We start from the raw sequence: 17,726 nt of genomic DNA, 5'->3' as shown, positions 1-17,726 counted from the left end.
TTAGCAAACTGTGCCAGCAGCCAATTAGAACTCATATGGACACTTGAGGTTGTTACTGCAGTCTTATTTCATTGGTCCCCAGGAGAGATTCTGTAATTGGAAATGTGTCACTAGTTTCGGTAGCAATTGCAGAGTTGTCATACCCGTACGGGCTAATAATTAACAAAAATATTTTTCAAGATGTCTAGACCATTTGCAAAAGTTATATCCCAAGGTATTAGAAGCTAATTCATATTAAAATACAAAGATTCTCAAAGGTGTCCTCTTTTTTACATAATGCTTGGGCTTGTCTACACATCCAGTTATTCCTAATTATCTCCACATGTTTCAGAATATGAAGTGCCTAGTTCCTGTTTACCTTAACCCACAAGCTAAGGACGTTATTAAGAACTATGGATGACCTTCTTTTATTTTGCGAAAATCTGACGTGGGTGATCCCATCTGAACCTTGCCAGTAATTTGCTGCGAACATGGGAGGTGAAGAAGATGGTGCTATTGGGAGGTGGTTTATACAAGCAGTCCCACTTCCAACAATGATTCCAAGACAGAAACTGCCCAGCCAACCCTTCCAATTTGTTCACTGAGCTGGCTTCCAGTGCCAAAGCAATGGAAGCCCTCATCTTTTGAAAGCAATCAACATTGAGTAGAAAATGTCAGCACAGACCTTCTGAATCAATGCAAAGCCAGGGGCGTTTCCCCAAGTTGAAGCTTGATCTAGAGAGCTGATGAGGGCAATAGAGTTCTCATTTAGAACTGTTAACCATACTCTGTAAAGACCCAGTCTAAGAGACTGTGCCAGGAAGCACCTCAAGGGAATACTCCACACCAGCGAGAAGATTGAAGCAAGAGTGGAGGGACTGTTATGAGGACAGAGAGGACACTCTGACCTTACTCTCCTTATCATCACCTCATTCCTGTTCCAGCAAGGATCAAGAGAACAAGGAGTGATCTGAAGAACATCTGATAGAAGTTTAATAAGAGGGCTCCCAAGCTGCACTAGTACTGAGTGGCTCCTGTGGGATCTCATGGGAGTGCTACAAAGTCACACCACCTCCTTGTCTACAAGTTAGCCAACATTATTACTCTTAAAACTGAAATTGTTTTCACTGAATCCTGCCAGCATGCTTAGTCAACCCATAATGGCAGTGCCATAAGTATTTTAGCATCTGAGGTGAGAAAGTCCTATCATTTTTTTCCATTATTTTTTCACCCGTGACTTTGCACCCTGGGCGGCTGCCCCACTTGCCCTGCCCTGGTTACAGCCCTGCATAATGGGTGTTAGTGTTTAATAATGATGGCTGGGAAAAGGATGTTTGTGTGGGTTTTATAGTATTAATCTATTTACACTGCATTTGTTTATTCAGCCTTTTTCTATTATTTCTTATTTTCAGTTCTCCTATCCCCTTGTTCCTTTAAATAAAGTCACTCAGAATGGGCTAATCAATTTCTGCCTTTTCAGTCTTCATTTTGTGAGTTTATTGATTCCTTTAGACTGTAAGAATTGTTCCCATTAGTTTAAATTGTTACTCTGAGTTAGGCTGAAAAGTTCCTGGATGTATTAAAGCCTGCTCACTTTGCTCACTAATTGGGGTGTGTAACTGATGGGTCTGGGAGTAGTAAGGCTATATGTACCACCTTCTCTTCCTCTATTGGGCCTGCACAGAACAGAGGGGGAAACCCAGGCTTCCACTGGTTCCCTTGTCCCTTCCCTCACAATGGCCTGCAGTGTGGGGATAGGAGGAGGCTGTCTCTCACAGCATCCAGGCTCTGAGTCTGTCCTACTTGATCATGCTGTCTGTGGATGACTGGGCCCATGACAGACTTGCACGGACCTGAGAGTAGGAAGGAGGGATCATTTCTGCCCACTGCTAGCTGGTAGCCATTTTTTGCTTTGTTCAAGCCTCACCTTTCCCCACTCTTATCTACTGAGCTGGATCTCTTAATATGCCAGGTTTTACGGGGAGATTTTGATAGACCAGTAAAAAGGCCAGGGACCACTTGATAGTATACTACTGATTATCATACTTGCTGCTAACAGCAGCCAAACTTGGTAGGCCTTTCTGCAGGCCTGTGCAGCCTTGGCATGACTAAGCCAGGAAGGGAGGGGAAGAGAGCCTCTTACTCAACCTTTGCCTGACCCTGTACCCTTCCCTGATGCTCTGGTGAATGTGCTGGGATCTATGTTTCAGAAAAAGACCAATAAGCTTATTTATGCATGCCCTCTGGGAGATGTTTGTCCTGGTCTCAAGATATGCAGATTCTGTAGGAACACATCTAGTTAATTAAATATTCTGGCGACCTTAGGTCAAGCTTTTGAAACACTTTTTCCTCTTTCTTCAAGTGTCATTGTCTACTAACAAGGATAAATGGGGCGGGGAGAGAGGCTTGGACTCTTTGGGATCTCTTCCTGGACACAGCTTATGGATCCTCCATCGACAGCTGGAAGATCAGGCCAATTGGAAAGCCATCGCTGTTTCCACTCAAAAGCCGTACCAGACTTCGGTAATTATTAAGGGTTGAGGTGTTTTACTAACCTATTGCGGACATGTGTAAATGCTTGAGCCTAAGTAAAATCTAGCTTTAAAGTAAGAGCACTCTCATGTTGTGTTTGAGCCTAAGTAAAGTATAGCTTTGTAGTAAGAGAACATTTGTGTTTTACTGTTTCTACCAGTCCATCTGTTGCCTGGAGGGCCGTGTCTCCATTTGGCTTATTTCCTGACACCACCTTGCACAGAGTAAAGTTACCGCTAGCTTTGGGTTGGCAGAACCCCAGGTAACAAGGTACTAAGCTTATTTCCAATTTAGAGGAGGAGGGGGGCCTGGAAGGGACTTTTCCCAGACAGCAAAACTAGTAAATGGCTATGTTTTTTTTTTTTCCCCACCTTCCATCCAGCACACCAGAGTTCCAGGTTTTGAGTTTACATTACATTACATTTGTTGCAACATTTGTTGCATCGTGGGTTACAAAAAGGGTCTGATGTGAGGTTTCTGTAACCCAATGTGCATCTTGGGCAGGGGCCCCAACCCTGACATTACATGGGGAAGAGGTTTGCTTCCATGTCTCATACAGCACAGGGCTCCCCTCATCTCATCTCTCCTACATCCTGCATGCAGGAGGAGAACAGATTGGGACTTCAGCAGGCCTAAAACAGCATAGCTTCATACCCACTCCAGGTTTGTACAACCCAGGCCCATCGGTGCCAGTTAAATGCCACACTGGAATTGTCTTGATGGGTAGTGTTTTCTCTTTGGTTAATAGTTTAATAAAGTTATGCTATTTAACCATATTTTGGGAAGCATGTCTCACTATTTGTATGTCCACATCAATATTTGGAGACCATTTCTCCAGATGGAGGCACCACATGTCCATACATCTTAAAATCTGATACTAGAATTACTGCAATTAGAATTTGGTATGTCAGCATCTGCTTCACTTTAAGCAGTTGAGAAGTCCCTTATATTTGGTTTAATGAATCTGAGCCTAAGACTTGAAGACTTCTGCACAGAGGATGGCACCCTTACCCAGAGGCTCTGGCACTCTACTCTGGCACTCCTATTGATAATGGGGCCAGGATTTCACCCCCAACAGGAGAGGTGTCACATTTATATATATCAAAGCACCCTTCTTTTATTTTGTTTCAAGACTTTTGTATATTCAAAGAGAAGAAGGGAGAAAGAAGTTAAGGGATTGTCTAGCATGAAGATTTTGTACCTTTTTGTGTTGATTTGAGTAGGCCAATTGGCTAAATTATTAACATTTTTCTACTAGTGGGAAAAAAGGCAACACTGGATTGTCCTTGACAAATATAAATATTAAACCTTTTGTGTAAATATTAACTGTTAAACTAGTTTTATAGCAGGATGGAAACTGGTGTGAAATCTCGCAAACTGAGATGTGGTATATACAGTATACTCTAGTGGTACAAGTGATGTCATAGTTGGTCAAGGTAGCTTCTACTAGCAGTAGATTGTAATAATAATTATATTTAGCACGGAGATAAAACACTGGGCACAAGGTTTTTAAAAAAATACTTAGGCTCTTAAATCTAGGATTAGGCCTGATTTTCTACATGGCCTGATTTTCAAAAGTGTTGAGCATGCAGACGCTCCCATTAAGCACCTAGGTCTATGTTCACCCAACACTCCAAAATATAATCTGTCTACAATTAGCAGATGGGGAAATGGATACAGAAGAGACTTGCCTAGGGTTACAGAGCAAATCAGTGATGGATTTGGGATTACAAATGGAAGAATTTTTGGCTTTCAATCCCATACTTTCCTTGTATTACACGTTTCCCTCTAGTAATCTTAAAGAGCTCTGTAATTTCCATCTGGATAATGGCTAGAAACTGAATATTCTGAGGGCTAGAAGTTGGTCAGGTCCCATAACCATGGTAGGGTGAGAGATGGAACTGGCACTTGAAAGACATGTTTTGGCACATTGAGAGGGAAGCAAAGTAAAATGAGGGCTGGATTAGATGGTGATCTAACTCTGGGGGAGAGGCAGGGAACTGGCAATTGGGAACAAAGATGGTTTGGGTGCATGACAGCAGTGAAGCATGAGGGAGTTTTTGGGCTGGATTTTTTGTTGGAGAGTCAAGAAAGAAGGCTTAGTTGCTTGGGTGGGGTCATGTGGTAGGATCCAAGCTTAAGGTTAGAGGGAGGGATTAGTAACTCTGAAGGAAAAAGTACATAGAAATCAGATTGCAATGCTGAGAAAAATGAATGCAGTTTTCTTCTAAGGCGAAGAGAGAAGAGAACAGGACATGATGAGCTTTGGTATCCTGCAGGACTTGCTTTCCAAACAGGAAAGAAACTGAACGTTGCATTTTGAAGGATATCTTCTGGGAAGAAATTTAATTGGACCTAAATTTTAAAGTGTTTGGAATCCTCTGTGGATTCAGCACACTGTACAAAAGGAGCCTGTGACTATTTCAATGTTTGCTTCTCTAAATGTTATGCTGGGATATGACAGAAAATGATGTAAATTATGGATAACGTGGGCACATGGCTAATGCCCCACAGAAGAGAGGGATGTGGAGAATTTTGAAAAGTAGCATTTTGTGGAGAGCCTCTGGAAGGTACAATGAAGCACAATGCCTATCTGTAATGAAAACTACAAAGGACAGGGGTCTACTTTTACAACTTCTTCCAATACAAAGTGTAAACTATTGGTCCATAAGGTATTTCCTTTGTGCCTTCCTGTGTGTGCATTAATTTTGAGAACTTAAGTGAAACAGACACTTAATATAAAAGGTCCAGCTGCAGTAAGTCCCTCAGTGCAATAGGTTTTTATTCCTGCTTTGATGTGCTCCATTTTATTCAATACATTATATTTTATATGGAATCTGGGAGTAATATTTCGTTTTGCATATTACCTCAGCTTAAGCACGTAACAGTTTCTGCTCTTTTTATTTAAAGAGTACATCTTTCTCCACCTGCTGTAATGGCAGAATCTATTTTACTGGAAAGACTGATTTAAATAGATGATTATATTTATTTTTTTCCTCTTCAAAAACCTAACTCAATTTCTTGGTAAGAGTACTTTTTCATAGAATCAAAGAGTTGGAAGGGACCTCAGGAGGTCATCTAGTCCAACCCCCTGCTCAAAGCAGGACTAACCTCAGTTAAATAATCCCAGTGAGGTTTTTGTCAAGCCACATCTTAAAAACCTCTAAATATGGAGATTCCGCCACCTCCCTAGGTAACCCATTCCAGTGCTTTTTGGTTACTATTTTCAAATGGGAGATTTGGGCCTCAGGATGACCTATAGATTTTCACTTCCTCAGGTCAGTGAAGTTAGGAGACTACAATATGTAATGTTTCCTACCAAGTGAGCTTTCAAATTTCAGCCAACACTGACTGAATTACAACTGTAATGGTAAATGAAAACATTAAACTACTACTGTTTAAATGATAACTAATTTAACTACTTATTTTGGTATGATTTAATATAATGAAATATAATATTACAGTCAGTCACACACACACACAACTAAAACAGTAACAATCAATCATGCTACATACTCTTTTTCTCTAGACTTGCCTAACTTTGTCTGCCTCTGAGGAGGAAGAGGTAGAGAGCAAGAAGTGCAAACTGGAGAAGGTCCATACAAGGAGAGAGGATAGGGATTGCTTGTGGGGGGAGGTTAATTCCCGAGGGAAGCGGGTTCTATCAAAAACCTCTGTGATGTTGAGCAGGTCACAATCTGTCTGCGTCTCAGGTTCCTCACTGTGAGAGTGGTAATATTAATCTATCACACTGGGATGTTATATGAATTAACACATTAATATTGTAAACCATTTTGTGATCTCTCAATAGAAGGTGACACAGAGGTGCAAGATACTGAAATATTTGTGTGTGTGTGTGTGTGTGTATAGCAGGTGAGAATACATGATTCTGATTTTGTTGTTGTGGGCATTATATTTTTCACATCCTTGCATCTTTTTATATTATAGGGAGAAGTGAGCCAATTCCTGGGGATCCTTGTGCAAAGGTGGAGGGCCCTATAATTTTACTGCCTCTGTTCATCCTTATTGTGACAGATCTGGCTAACATCTCCCATCCCACACATTATCACAATATATATAACAGGATATTATCTGTCCACTTGTATCTTCAATAGTGGTTAATACCCTACTTTCAATAGGATTTTAATAAATAAGGATATAGTGTGTCAAACATAAGGTAGCAGTCTGAAATAGCAAGAACTCTGACCAGCGGCACCAAGCCTAATCAATCAATCAAAATCAATCAATCAAAGTCTGATGTTCAACCCAGTTTGCTATTCAGCTGCGACTCTGAATAGCATGGTTAAGGACAAAAATAAATTTTTTCTTTAATGGAAAAAGTAGCATATAACTCAGATGTAGTTCAGTGCAAATAATGCCAATTACTATTGTTTAAACTAGGCGAATCACCACATGTGCAGAACAACTAGTTTAATCAACATTAGCCACTCTCTACACAGTTAAGTAAATAAACTCAAGAGCATAGACTGCTGGGTAAATTCCAAAACATGCTGTACAGTTTATCAAAACTGATCAGTGTAAACAAGGAGCAATTGAGATTCATTTCAGCCTCTAACACTTTCGGGGAATACAATTAGAGGAGACACTCGCTTATAGGGAAGTGAAGCTGGCTTTCAGCATTGATGGAACTGAACACCCTTAAGTTATCAATGTTTGTAATTTACATTTGGTGTTGGGAGCAAAAATCTAAAAGATATAGGTGTCTCATGGAGATCTGGAGAGCAGCAGATGCATCAGTCAAACAATCATTGCTCATAATCTGCTGTCTAGGGATGCATTTTCAATGCCAGGCCTAATGCAGTGAGAGAAATGCCATTCATAGTTCTGCATTGTTAACACTTCTTGCTCCACAATGGAAATTATGCCCTTGAAAAAAGAGACAGGCATATTAAGAATGTAGGAAATATACTGAGAAGCTGCCTTACCTCCATCTAGTTCTTCAGCTCCAAAATGATTCCTGTAGAAGAGCATAATCTCAATCTTGTAACATTTGTAGGCAGTCACTAAACAAACAAGCAGCAGCAGAATAGCACCAAGCCCACCAGCAAGCTCAACTGTGTACATCAGTTCTGCAAAGAATTATAAAATGTAATAACAACCACATTCAGAACTGGAGAAAGATTAACACTGGAAATATTTTGCATCTTGAAGATAGTAGTAGAATGCAAGTACAGGAATTTTGCATTTAATTTCCAGATTATTTATGGGGACCTGTGAGAAATATACAGATAGTGCATTTTTCCTTTATGTATATGTAAATACCCTCATACCACATTTTAAAAAGATTATGTGAAGAGTCAGTCAACTATTTTTTTGCTGAATGTTCTGTGCTGTGTTTAATATATATATATTTCACTGTTTTGTTTGCATAGATGTATTGTGTCACAGCATTCATATTGTAAGCAAAGATAATTGTTCTTCTTTTGTGAAAGTGAAGACAGACACAACCCTCCCTGCACCACACAAAAGATCAGACACACAGCAACATTTCTTGATGGGTTTCTGTCAATTGCATTAGATTAAACAAAAGATAACCATTTTTCTTTTTCAAAATATAAATAAAAATGCTTTTGGAATATGAAGACAAATTATCTTGGGAACCCCCAAAGCCCATTCCTTAGTTATGTGTTAATATCTTTGACACAGTTTCCTGAATTTGTAATTCATCTTTATTTCTCCCTCTTTCCCTAAGCAGGGAGGTCTTATGTTTAGATGTTGCAAATCATCTCAATTTGTCAGTTCTGACATTCAGACTCAGAGCAGGACCACTCTTCCTTTGTTACATTATACCACTGGAGATTCACATGATGGATTGAGATCATTGTCATGTAGCATCCAATCAAATGCAGCCATATCTGTCTGAAAACAGCAGTCTCCTTGGTGATGTCATTTATCAGATAATAACCGTAAGTGAAAAGTCATCATTGTCTGTTGTTACTACTTCTAATAGTTGCATTCTCATGAAAACAGCAGTTACTATTTTGAGTCCATTTTATTATTATTCTTACTACTCTTCAAATAAGACATGAAAATGCAAAAAGAAAAAACAAATGAAATAGTGCAGTCATTTGATTGCTGTATACAAATTAGAGAGGCGCAGTAATTTGGTATAGCTACAGAAGACCCATTAATTTGTAATATTTCTATCACCCAGTTCTGAAGGACTGGGGACAGGACTTGGAAATTGAAGAAACACATTATGGATGATAAAAAGCCTAATTGGATGAGAACAGTGTTCCATAAATTTTTTTTTTCTATAATGCACAACTAAGGGGGACTGTGGCCCTATAAACAGCATCCTGTCTTCATAACATTTGCCTACATTTGGCCAGCATGTACTTGGGTTGAGCAATGTAAACCCTCCTGTTATCCATGTAATCTCTTTTGGTTATGTATATGTGCAATAATATATTACTATACAATTCAGTTAAAGAAATACAAAATTAGAGAAAAAAGGGACAGTTCCATTTAATTTGACTATGTTCTATCAATAAATGTGAACTTTTTATTATTCTGATACGTGCAACTGTTAAAAAGGTTTCATTGCTCCCCAGAAGACATTAAAAGTGTAATAAAATAAAATAAAGTATTTACATTCCATATCATTCTCTTCAAAACTGTGATGGAAACTCCTTTGTGTTAGACATTTTTAAGATCAGTGCTTATTTCGTACTTTCAGTACTGTTCCAGTGTGTAGGGAGGAAGCTTATTTTAAAAAACACAGTTTGCACAGGCTAGTAATACAATATTTTAGAAAATAAATGGAAATGGAAATTACACTGCACTGGCTTACCACAGCCTGTTTATCATTTTGCACCACATGTGATGCAGCTGTTCAGTGGTACCCAGAATATGGGGAATTAATATGCTACGTTGCTAGGTGCAAAATACACCACTTCTGTGCCTGCTGTTATGATACATTAAAGGCAAGGAAAAACATTACTATTCAAAAACAAAATGTTCCCCAAAAGTAACGCTAGAGAGATTAAGCAGAAAACACTGCATGTAGTTTTCTTTCTACCATGAATATGCATGCAGTCAAACGAATGGGTTATATGAAAAGTAGTACTTTGGTCAATACGGAGTCTCTTTTAAAGTACATTTTCATGCAATTTTCAATACTGGAACTATAACATCTCTAGAGCAGGTACAGCTCGTATGGTTGTTTCCTTTTAATAAAATCAATCTGAATTCATATAGCATTGCATCACACCCATTAGGCTGGCAGAGCAATATAGCAAAATTCCTAAGAGCATTCACTGATCTTAAGGGTATGTCTACACTACGCCTGGGAGCATACCTCCTGGCCAGGCCCGCCAACAGCAGTTCTGAGCTCCAGGGCAGAACAGTCAATACCCCCCCCCCCTGCATAAAGGGATGGCTGAGATTTACGGCCATGGGTGGCGAGTGAAGCTTCTCCTCAGGGAGACTAGCTCCCCATCCAGTCTCTTCTGCCCACGGCCCCGCCCACACTCCACCCCTGCTCTGCCTCAGGTCCTGCCCGCTTGGTCCACTTGCTGCCATGTCCTTCTCTTCCCTCATCCCTGCCACTTGCTGCATCCCTCCTCTCCCCCATTCGTCCCCCCTCCTCTTTTCCACATCCCTCTTTCCCCGCTCGGCTTTTCCACTGCCACATCCCTTCTTCCCAATCTTCCCTGCTTGCATCCCCTCCTCTCTTCCACACTCTCTTTCCCCTGAGGTGGCAAGCTGAGTGGGAACGGGGGGAGGGGGGGATGCGGTGAGCAGCAGGGAGGGGGAGAAGAGGGATGCAGTGGTGAATGGGGGTGGGGTCTGGGGCAGGGCTATGGGTGAAAGAGGTGGGTCGGGGAGCTAGCCTCCCTGAGGGGAAGTTTCGCCCGCTGCTCATGGATCTATCCCATTCACCCAGGCCCTTTTAAAACATCAGGCCCCATGGCAATTGACCCCTTTGCCCCGCCACTGTCAGTGGGCCTGCTCCCAGGCCATGTAAACAGACGTACACTAGCTCTGCTCAAACAAAGGCACTACAAATTTCAGTGTGGCTGTCGTGTTAGTGGCACGGACTAACTATCTGAGAACAAGCCTACCTGACCCGCTGGGTTCATACTAAACTTCTCTGTATCTTGGTTTCCCTATCTGTAAAATGGGGATAATGATAACGACCACCTTTGTTAAGCACTTTAAGATCGACTGATGAAAAGTGCTGTATAGGAGCTGATATTGTTATGCAGTGACCATTAATATTAGACTGTAAGCAAAGATAGCAAGACATACTTATCTTCACACTCTCAACGCTCTCCATTGCTTTATTCTATCTTTTGTATTCAGCTTTGAGCATGGTTGCTAGAGCAAGCGTTTTACTCTCTTTGAAGGGTGATGTGCTTTTTCTGCTCAAGTTCAAGTTGCCTGGAGTGGCAGCGTTTTAAAAAGATTCAGTTTCAGCACAATTCCACATCAGAAGGGAGAAACAAAAAGTGCAAACCTTTTAAAATCTGTTTAGCCTTTGTGTTATGATGTTAAAATTACAGACCTTGCCCTCTTTAAGGGACTGAGACTGAATGTTGAAAATTGTAAAGGAAAATTACCAGTCAGAACCTTAGGGGAACTGGTATTCTGTTAAAAGCAATGAATGAACAAGTGCCAAAGAGTTACTTTCAAGAGCACAGCAATCATTTAGTTACAGGCAATTAACAGTAGTAGCACAAGAAAGGATCTACTCTAAGGGAAAACACATTGATTACTGCTGCAATAGTAGATTGGTTTCTGAATAAATTGCTTCAATTTAAAATGAGATTTGCTACAAGCATTTTGACCAATGGCTACAATTTTTCTCTTTATCAGGATGCTTTGGCCAAGCAACCCAGTGAAAGAAACAGCTAATTAAAATAAAGTACATGCCCTCTCTAAACATACTGAATGATATGGCTCATTTTGCACTAATCCTACCATAGTTATCAGGTGCGCTTCTGGGATGTATCTTTGATCTGCACCTATCCTTAATTTTTGATAAACCTCATCATCAGTGTCACATAGATTATTTACTTATTTACCGCATTTGAACAGAGAATTAAAGAAGAGATTCACGCTGAACTTCATACCTTAGACTTATTTGGCTTCCTTTGTAGACTAGTTGTTACTCTATATACAGCTGAGTTACTAAGTACAAATTATACTTCAAATATTCTTTTTTGAGACGATAACTATTAAGTGGATGTGAAGGAGTGTTCTACCTCTTTAAAGGACTGGTTGTACCCTACAGTTGGGAAAGCCTGGGGTATAATCAAGGAAGCTCTGCTCTGCCCTAAGCCCACACCCTATAAAACAGAAAGAGGAAGCTAAGCAAGGGAGAGGGGAGTAGAAACCAGGCAGACAGGCTGAAGCGGGTGATGATTTCTCTGAGGCTCCAGGAGACTAGCCTAATCTGATTTGGAGACCTGGTGTTATGGACATTAACTTTGGGGGCTCTGAATCGGGATCTTAGGGGAGGACCTAATGAGATGTTTTTGTAATTGCTTCTGTCCTGAAGCCTTATTAAAACAGGGTCATTTTGTTAACTTGAGTTGGTTTCTCTTTGCCCCAGGCTGTTAAAACAAAACCGATTACCGTCAAACAGTGGAAATTGAGGTGGGGCATACCAGCAACACCACAACGAGCCAAAAGGGAGCATACAAGGACTGCCAACACCTTTACTGTGGATATGTGATTTTATAGCTGTGTAATTATGATACTAGCTCAGACCCTGATCTTGCAATGACTTACAAAGATTTCTTAACTTTAAAGACTGTGAGTAATCTCACCAAACCCAGTGGCATTACTCAGATTAAACATGTATATAATTCTCTGCAGTATTGAGGCATAAGGTACCTATTTCTGTCATTTCTGTATTCTTAAATAATTCTGTTTATCTAGGACAATCAAGTCACACAGCTTGTACAGGTCAATATATACCTCCAAAGGTGTGAGCTGAGAATTCTTATATGAAATTTAACAATAATCAATATGATTTTGAAGGGAACTACTTGAATATATTGACTAAAATTCATACCTGTTGTGTTGTAGGACAAAGCACGACAAAAATGGTTTTGTCAACTGAAGTAAATAGTAACTTGTCCTACAAAGGGAATTTGGAGTAGAAAATAAATATTTCCTATAATTTAAGGAGAAAGCTGGCTAACAGAGGAACGTTTTCTTGGGTTATATGACAGACACTCCCACTGAAAAATGGGCAGTGTTTAGGATGAGAGAAAGAGTGACACACCCTTTGCATAAAGATTAAGGTTGAGCGAGGAAAAGTACACTTTTTTAGCCAAATAAGACATTTATGAGGACTTACAATAAATCATAACTTAAATGTATGGCATATGGTAGTACATCTTTATAGAGCATTTGAATATGCATTTATACTATTTTGTATCTATCCTTCCATTTTTATGATTTCTAATTGCCAATAAAATCTACTCTTATTTAAGACAATTGGAATAGATTCATAGATACTGTTACTTGTGGACAGTCACTGGTGGGCAGCCCAGCATATATTGACACTGCAATCAAAAGTGTGACTGCAGCATGTGTAAACAGATCTGAGCTAGCTAGTTTAAACAACAATAACAATAAAGCTGGGGCAGCATGGGTAGCAGAATGGGCTGTACAAGCTCTCCCAAGACCCTGAGTGTGTACTGAAGTGGCTGACATTATTTCAGCTAGCTAGATCAAAGCTAGCTCAGTAATGTCTGCACATGCTGCAGTCCCATCTCTGATGCGACGTAGACATACACATAGAGTGATACTCTGTCCTCACTAAAAGCAGCGTCTGAAGTGCTTCACAAGTTGACTACTAAGTCATAAGCAAAGGCGGTAAAAATTTCTCCCCAAAAGGTGACACAAAGGGCAATGCTAGGTACCAAGTATGTAGATGTATGACTGAATAACCTGAAAGTGATTAGTTTTGGTTACAGTTTGTTTTTAATTTTTATCATCACTGTAGCTCCTTTTTCATTTACTACCATTGGTAGAAGTCAGTTGTTTCTTCATTCACTAGAACTATGCACAATATTTATCTCATATTTCTCTGTGAAAAATCTAATCATTTCAAGGAATTTAAATTAACTTTATACACACATGCACACACATACACACTCACACCTCTGCAAGTCAGGGACCTTGTCTTCATATGTGTTTTTACAGTACCCAGCATACTGCATCCCTGATCTTATGGGGCCTCACAGTAGTAACATAATATATCTTTGGAAATGGTGTTTTAATTTCTACTGCGAAATGCATGATACCTATTCACAGTAGGAGGATAATTATGCTGACTGCCTCCCACAAAATGTTAGATCAAGGAAATGGCAAGATTGAAAAAAAAAATGCAGATGCTGCAACACAGTGAAATTTACAACATCTAAATGCAGAGCATCACATTTTAAAGATAGTTTATATTTAAATTTGAAAAAAAAAATCCATCCTGATGCCAAACTGCATTAATCTCTATTTCACCCACCCCTCAAATAAATACATTCTTTATCAGATTAACCCTTACTGATTAGCAATACTTCTGATTGCTCATTGTGCTACAGACATTAGCCATCGTGCACAATTATTTTGTTTAGATCCTCTGGAAGAAATGAGCAGAAGAAATATTGAAAGGTGTTAAACTAGGGGGAAAATGGAACACCACGTTCCAAGGATGTAAAACCATATAGCATACAGTTTATGTTCATTTCTAAGACTAACATTAAGCAATAATTTAACTCTGCAAAGTCTATAAGAACAATGTATATAATTTTCTTTTAAAATATTTCTGTTCTTGTCCCTAAAATTTAGAATTTAGCTCATGTGGGTGTTATTTATAATGAGAGAAGATTAGCAGTCAAAACCATTAAAACTATTTAAAAATTGGATGTACATTCCAAGTGGCAACACAGCACGGCCTTGACAGAGGCCAGGGATCTCTGAGCAAGTTTAGTACTCTCGCTAAGGTTTTCCCTGGAGATGCCATACTGCAGCTTTCTGGGGAAGAGAAAAGGCTAATAGCCTTCCTGATTTATGAAGCAAGGTAACAGAGAATCTTGGGTTATATATTTGGTCTCAAAATATATGCTGATTAGACCTGAGATTGTGTAAAATAGTGGCAGCAAATTTTTTGGGGAGAGGGGGGAATCAGGGAGAAGATCAAATGTACACTTCTGGTTGTATATCAACTATATCTAAAGTAACTGTGAATCACACTTGGAACTTTTAGAATTGTCCAACAAACCAGATGTCCAGTCTTCTTAGATGACCACTAGAAAAAAAAATTCTACAATCACTTCCATTTTTAGAAAAGGGCTAATGGTGATACCCATTCTGCTGCTCTGACATAATGGAACCTGGAAAAGCTTTTGCTAGCATATAAACAGATTGTCTTATACAATATAAGATATACAAGTTTAATGCATTAACAAACATAGTGATTCAGAGCTTTATGATAATGGAGTTTTGTTTCTATTGGGAACTTACATTTTTGTCTAATTGTTGAAGTCATTAGGAACAATTAACAGAAATTGTAGTGCAAACCTGTTAGTAACATATCTCATATGACGATCTCCCGTTCCAAATCTTGGAAATCTTACAGAATTTCAGTACATTATGGCAGAGGGAACTATTAGACCTGCAGTTTGTTTGCAGTAGTTATAGAAGGAGTTGTTCCTTCTTGTCTCACTCAGGTCTGAATAGTCAATCACTATCACTCTGTGGAATATTGGTCATAATCAAATTCTAATGACTCAGACTGCTCTTGAGATCAGCAATTTGTCTTACTCAAGCTCCTTAACTCATAAAACAGCATTATACTGTCATGCCAGTGATGCTACCATTAAAACTTTGTCAACAGATTTGCTATAAAGCTAAAGAACTAAACACATAGGATACTGGAATTTTCTGGTGAATGGAATTTTAGTACCTTTATAAATATGGCAAACTAAAGTAAAATAAACCTAGTAAATAAAATGTATTGAGTCAGACAGCAACCCATATTAAACAAGTCCTGAGTTAAACCTGCCTATGCTTCCTCAATATCTGTTATCATCCCTATGTACTGCTAGACCTATAATGAGCAGGGGGGTGATCTTCTATACCATATAAGACAAACCACTGTAGTACAGTGACTTAGCTGAAAACACTGATGACTTGAAGAATTCCACTGAAAATTGCTTTAAGACCAAACAATATTTCTTACCTGTTAAGTGTTTGTATGTATGTGTGTGTGCGGTCTGACTGCACAGTGAGAAAGTCTTTCAACTGTAGTAAGGCAAGTTACAGCCAATGCCCTTCTTGGAGCTTTCTGACATTCTTTCAGTAGTTTATTGTTGATGATTTCCATAGCTGAAAACAAAGTGGTTAAACACCCTAACCTAACTAATGAAAATTATTCTCTAGAAAGAAAACAACTAATGGATTACAGCCAACTGAGGAACAGAAGGAATACAAATGAGCCCTTCCTGTGAAGAAAGGATATAAGCCTTGAAGCAGCTTTAACTATTTTACTTGGAAACACAGTAGTCAGGAGAATGAGTAACCACATCCTGACCTACATAATGTGTGTTTTCAGACATGGATATCTGCACTAGTATAGCCAGACCATATAAAATAATTAACAGGTAAGACATCAATTCTTCTGTAGTCAGTCTGTCACTAGCACAGAAGGTGTTCCCTGAGAAAAAGTATCTCCATATACAAACAAATAAGCACAGACCTGGGAAAAATATTTAAATTCATTGTATTATTTTTCCCCTGTGAAATAAGTGAAGAACAGAAAAAAAGTGACGGGAGGCAGAAAAGAAAGGTAGGGGGCAGGGAGGGGAAAGGAAAACAACACCTGTTTCTATCTATCAAGAATTAATTAAAATATTCTAAAAAAGTTAGATCAAATCTTTTCAAATTTGTCTGAGATCCCTTTTCTCTGAAATGTTACCCACTCTGTAGCTGCCAGGTCAGCCAAGTCAACGAGCCAAATTTCTATCCCTGGAAGCAGTCTGCTCTTCCATCTAAGCAATATGAGTCATATGGGTATAAGCACTAATCTACAGAACCGAGCTTTCAGTGGATTGGAGAGCTTCCAAGATAATGGGATATATCCCAAAACACAGTCTGGGAAGTAATTTTTAAGGAGGTATCCATTATCATATTAATCTCTTGCCTACTTGTGGAGAAAAGGATTGTATCTTGGGACAGTCCCAAAAGAAGTGAGCCAGTGTTGCTCTGGGAGACCCACAATCTCAGCAGCAGTCTGTTTTGGCAGGGCCCATGCACTGTGTGGGGACTAGTGTGAATGAAATAATTTTCTGCTCCATCAGTCTTAATAGTAGATTGATAGTAGAGTTTTTAATGTTTTGCAAGGCACTTCCCTATTGGCTAGGGTTCAAGGATATATACAAAGCTTTGTTCCAGGCCTGGCACAGGCAATCTAAATTAGGGAGGGTCTTCTGGGTCAGGAAGTCATAACAGGCTATAGCTGGTTAGGTGAACCTATGGAACTCTGTCCACATCAACAACAATCCTGCAATCTCTGGTGCTCACAGTGAATCAAGACCACATACATCCTTCAAGGGACACTTTAGCTGCAGGTAACGCCATGCAGCTGGATCAGGTAGGTTGTATTGTCACTGAGTGCTTGAATGGAAGAAACTGATCATCTGAGATCAATTGACAGAACCAAATTATCCCTTTATCAATCAACTCTCTCCACATTAATGACTCAGTTTTCAACAATGTACTGCCCCAAAGTACAGCATCAATGTGAGAGAAGGGATGAAATTTAAATTTTCTAGTTAAAGTGACTCATGTTTTATAGCCAATACTGTAGGAGACTTTTTCTGATGAAAATGGCAATAAGCTGAACCCAGTATTCCTGCCAATGGGAAGGGATGACCAACTCTTGTTCTACCCAGCATCCAGGGAGGGATCTGTTTTGCTGTGTTATAGAGCCACAAAGCTGCCTGGCTAAGGATAAAGACTGTATGAAAATGTGGGGGGAAATAGAAGTCTCCAGATGTTACTGGGAATTGTAATTTACACAAAGCCAGTCTTGGCCTCCTCCTCCTCTCTCCCCCCCGAAAATATTTTTAAAATTTCATTAATTTTCCTAATATAAAATGGAAGAATAGTAACTAGGAGACACCTCAGGATATACTGTACACAGGGAAGTACATTCATTTGGTTAATTTTATCCGAAAAGC

At 39.4% G+C, this 17,726-nt stretch overlaps 1 protein-coding gene across 1 annotated transcript in view; it reads right to left on the bottom strand.

Annotated features, from left to right (window-relative positions):
• IL1RAPL1 (interleukin 1 receptor accessory protein like 1) overlaps window positions 1-17,726 on the bottom strand; it is a 932,016-nt gene that overhangs the window by 13,224 nt on the left and 901,066 nt on the right. Inside the window, exon 9 of the mRNA XM_067545295.1 lies at window positions 7,458-7,601. Within this exon, the coding sequence (XP_067401396.1) occupies window positions 7,458-7,601 (144 nt within the window). The remainder of the gene's footprint in view (window positions 1-7,457; window positions 7,602-17,726) is intronic.

The sequence above is a fragment of the Emydura macquarii genome, unplaced genomic scaffold (genome assembly GCF_026122565.2).
Source record: "Emydura macquarii macquarii isolate MOO-44397 ecotype Brisbane River unplaced genomic scaffold, CSIRO-AGI_Emac_v2 contig_1043, whole genome shotgun sequence".
NCBI lineage: Eukaryota > Metazoa > Chordata > Testudines > Chelidae > Emydura > Emydura macquarii.
The sequence above is the reverse complement of the archived record's forward strand: the minus strand, read 5'-3'. Positions and strand labels throughout refer to the sequence as shown.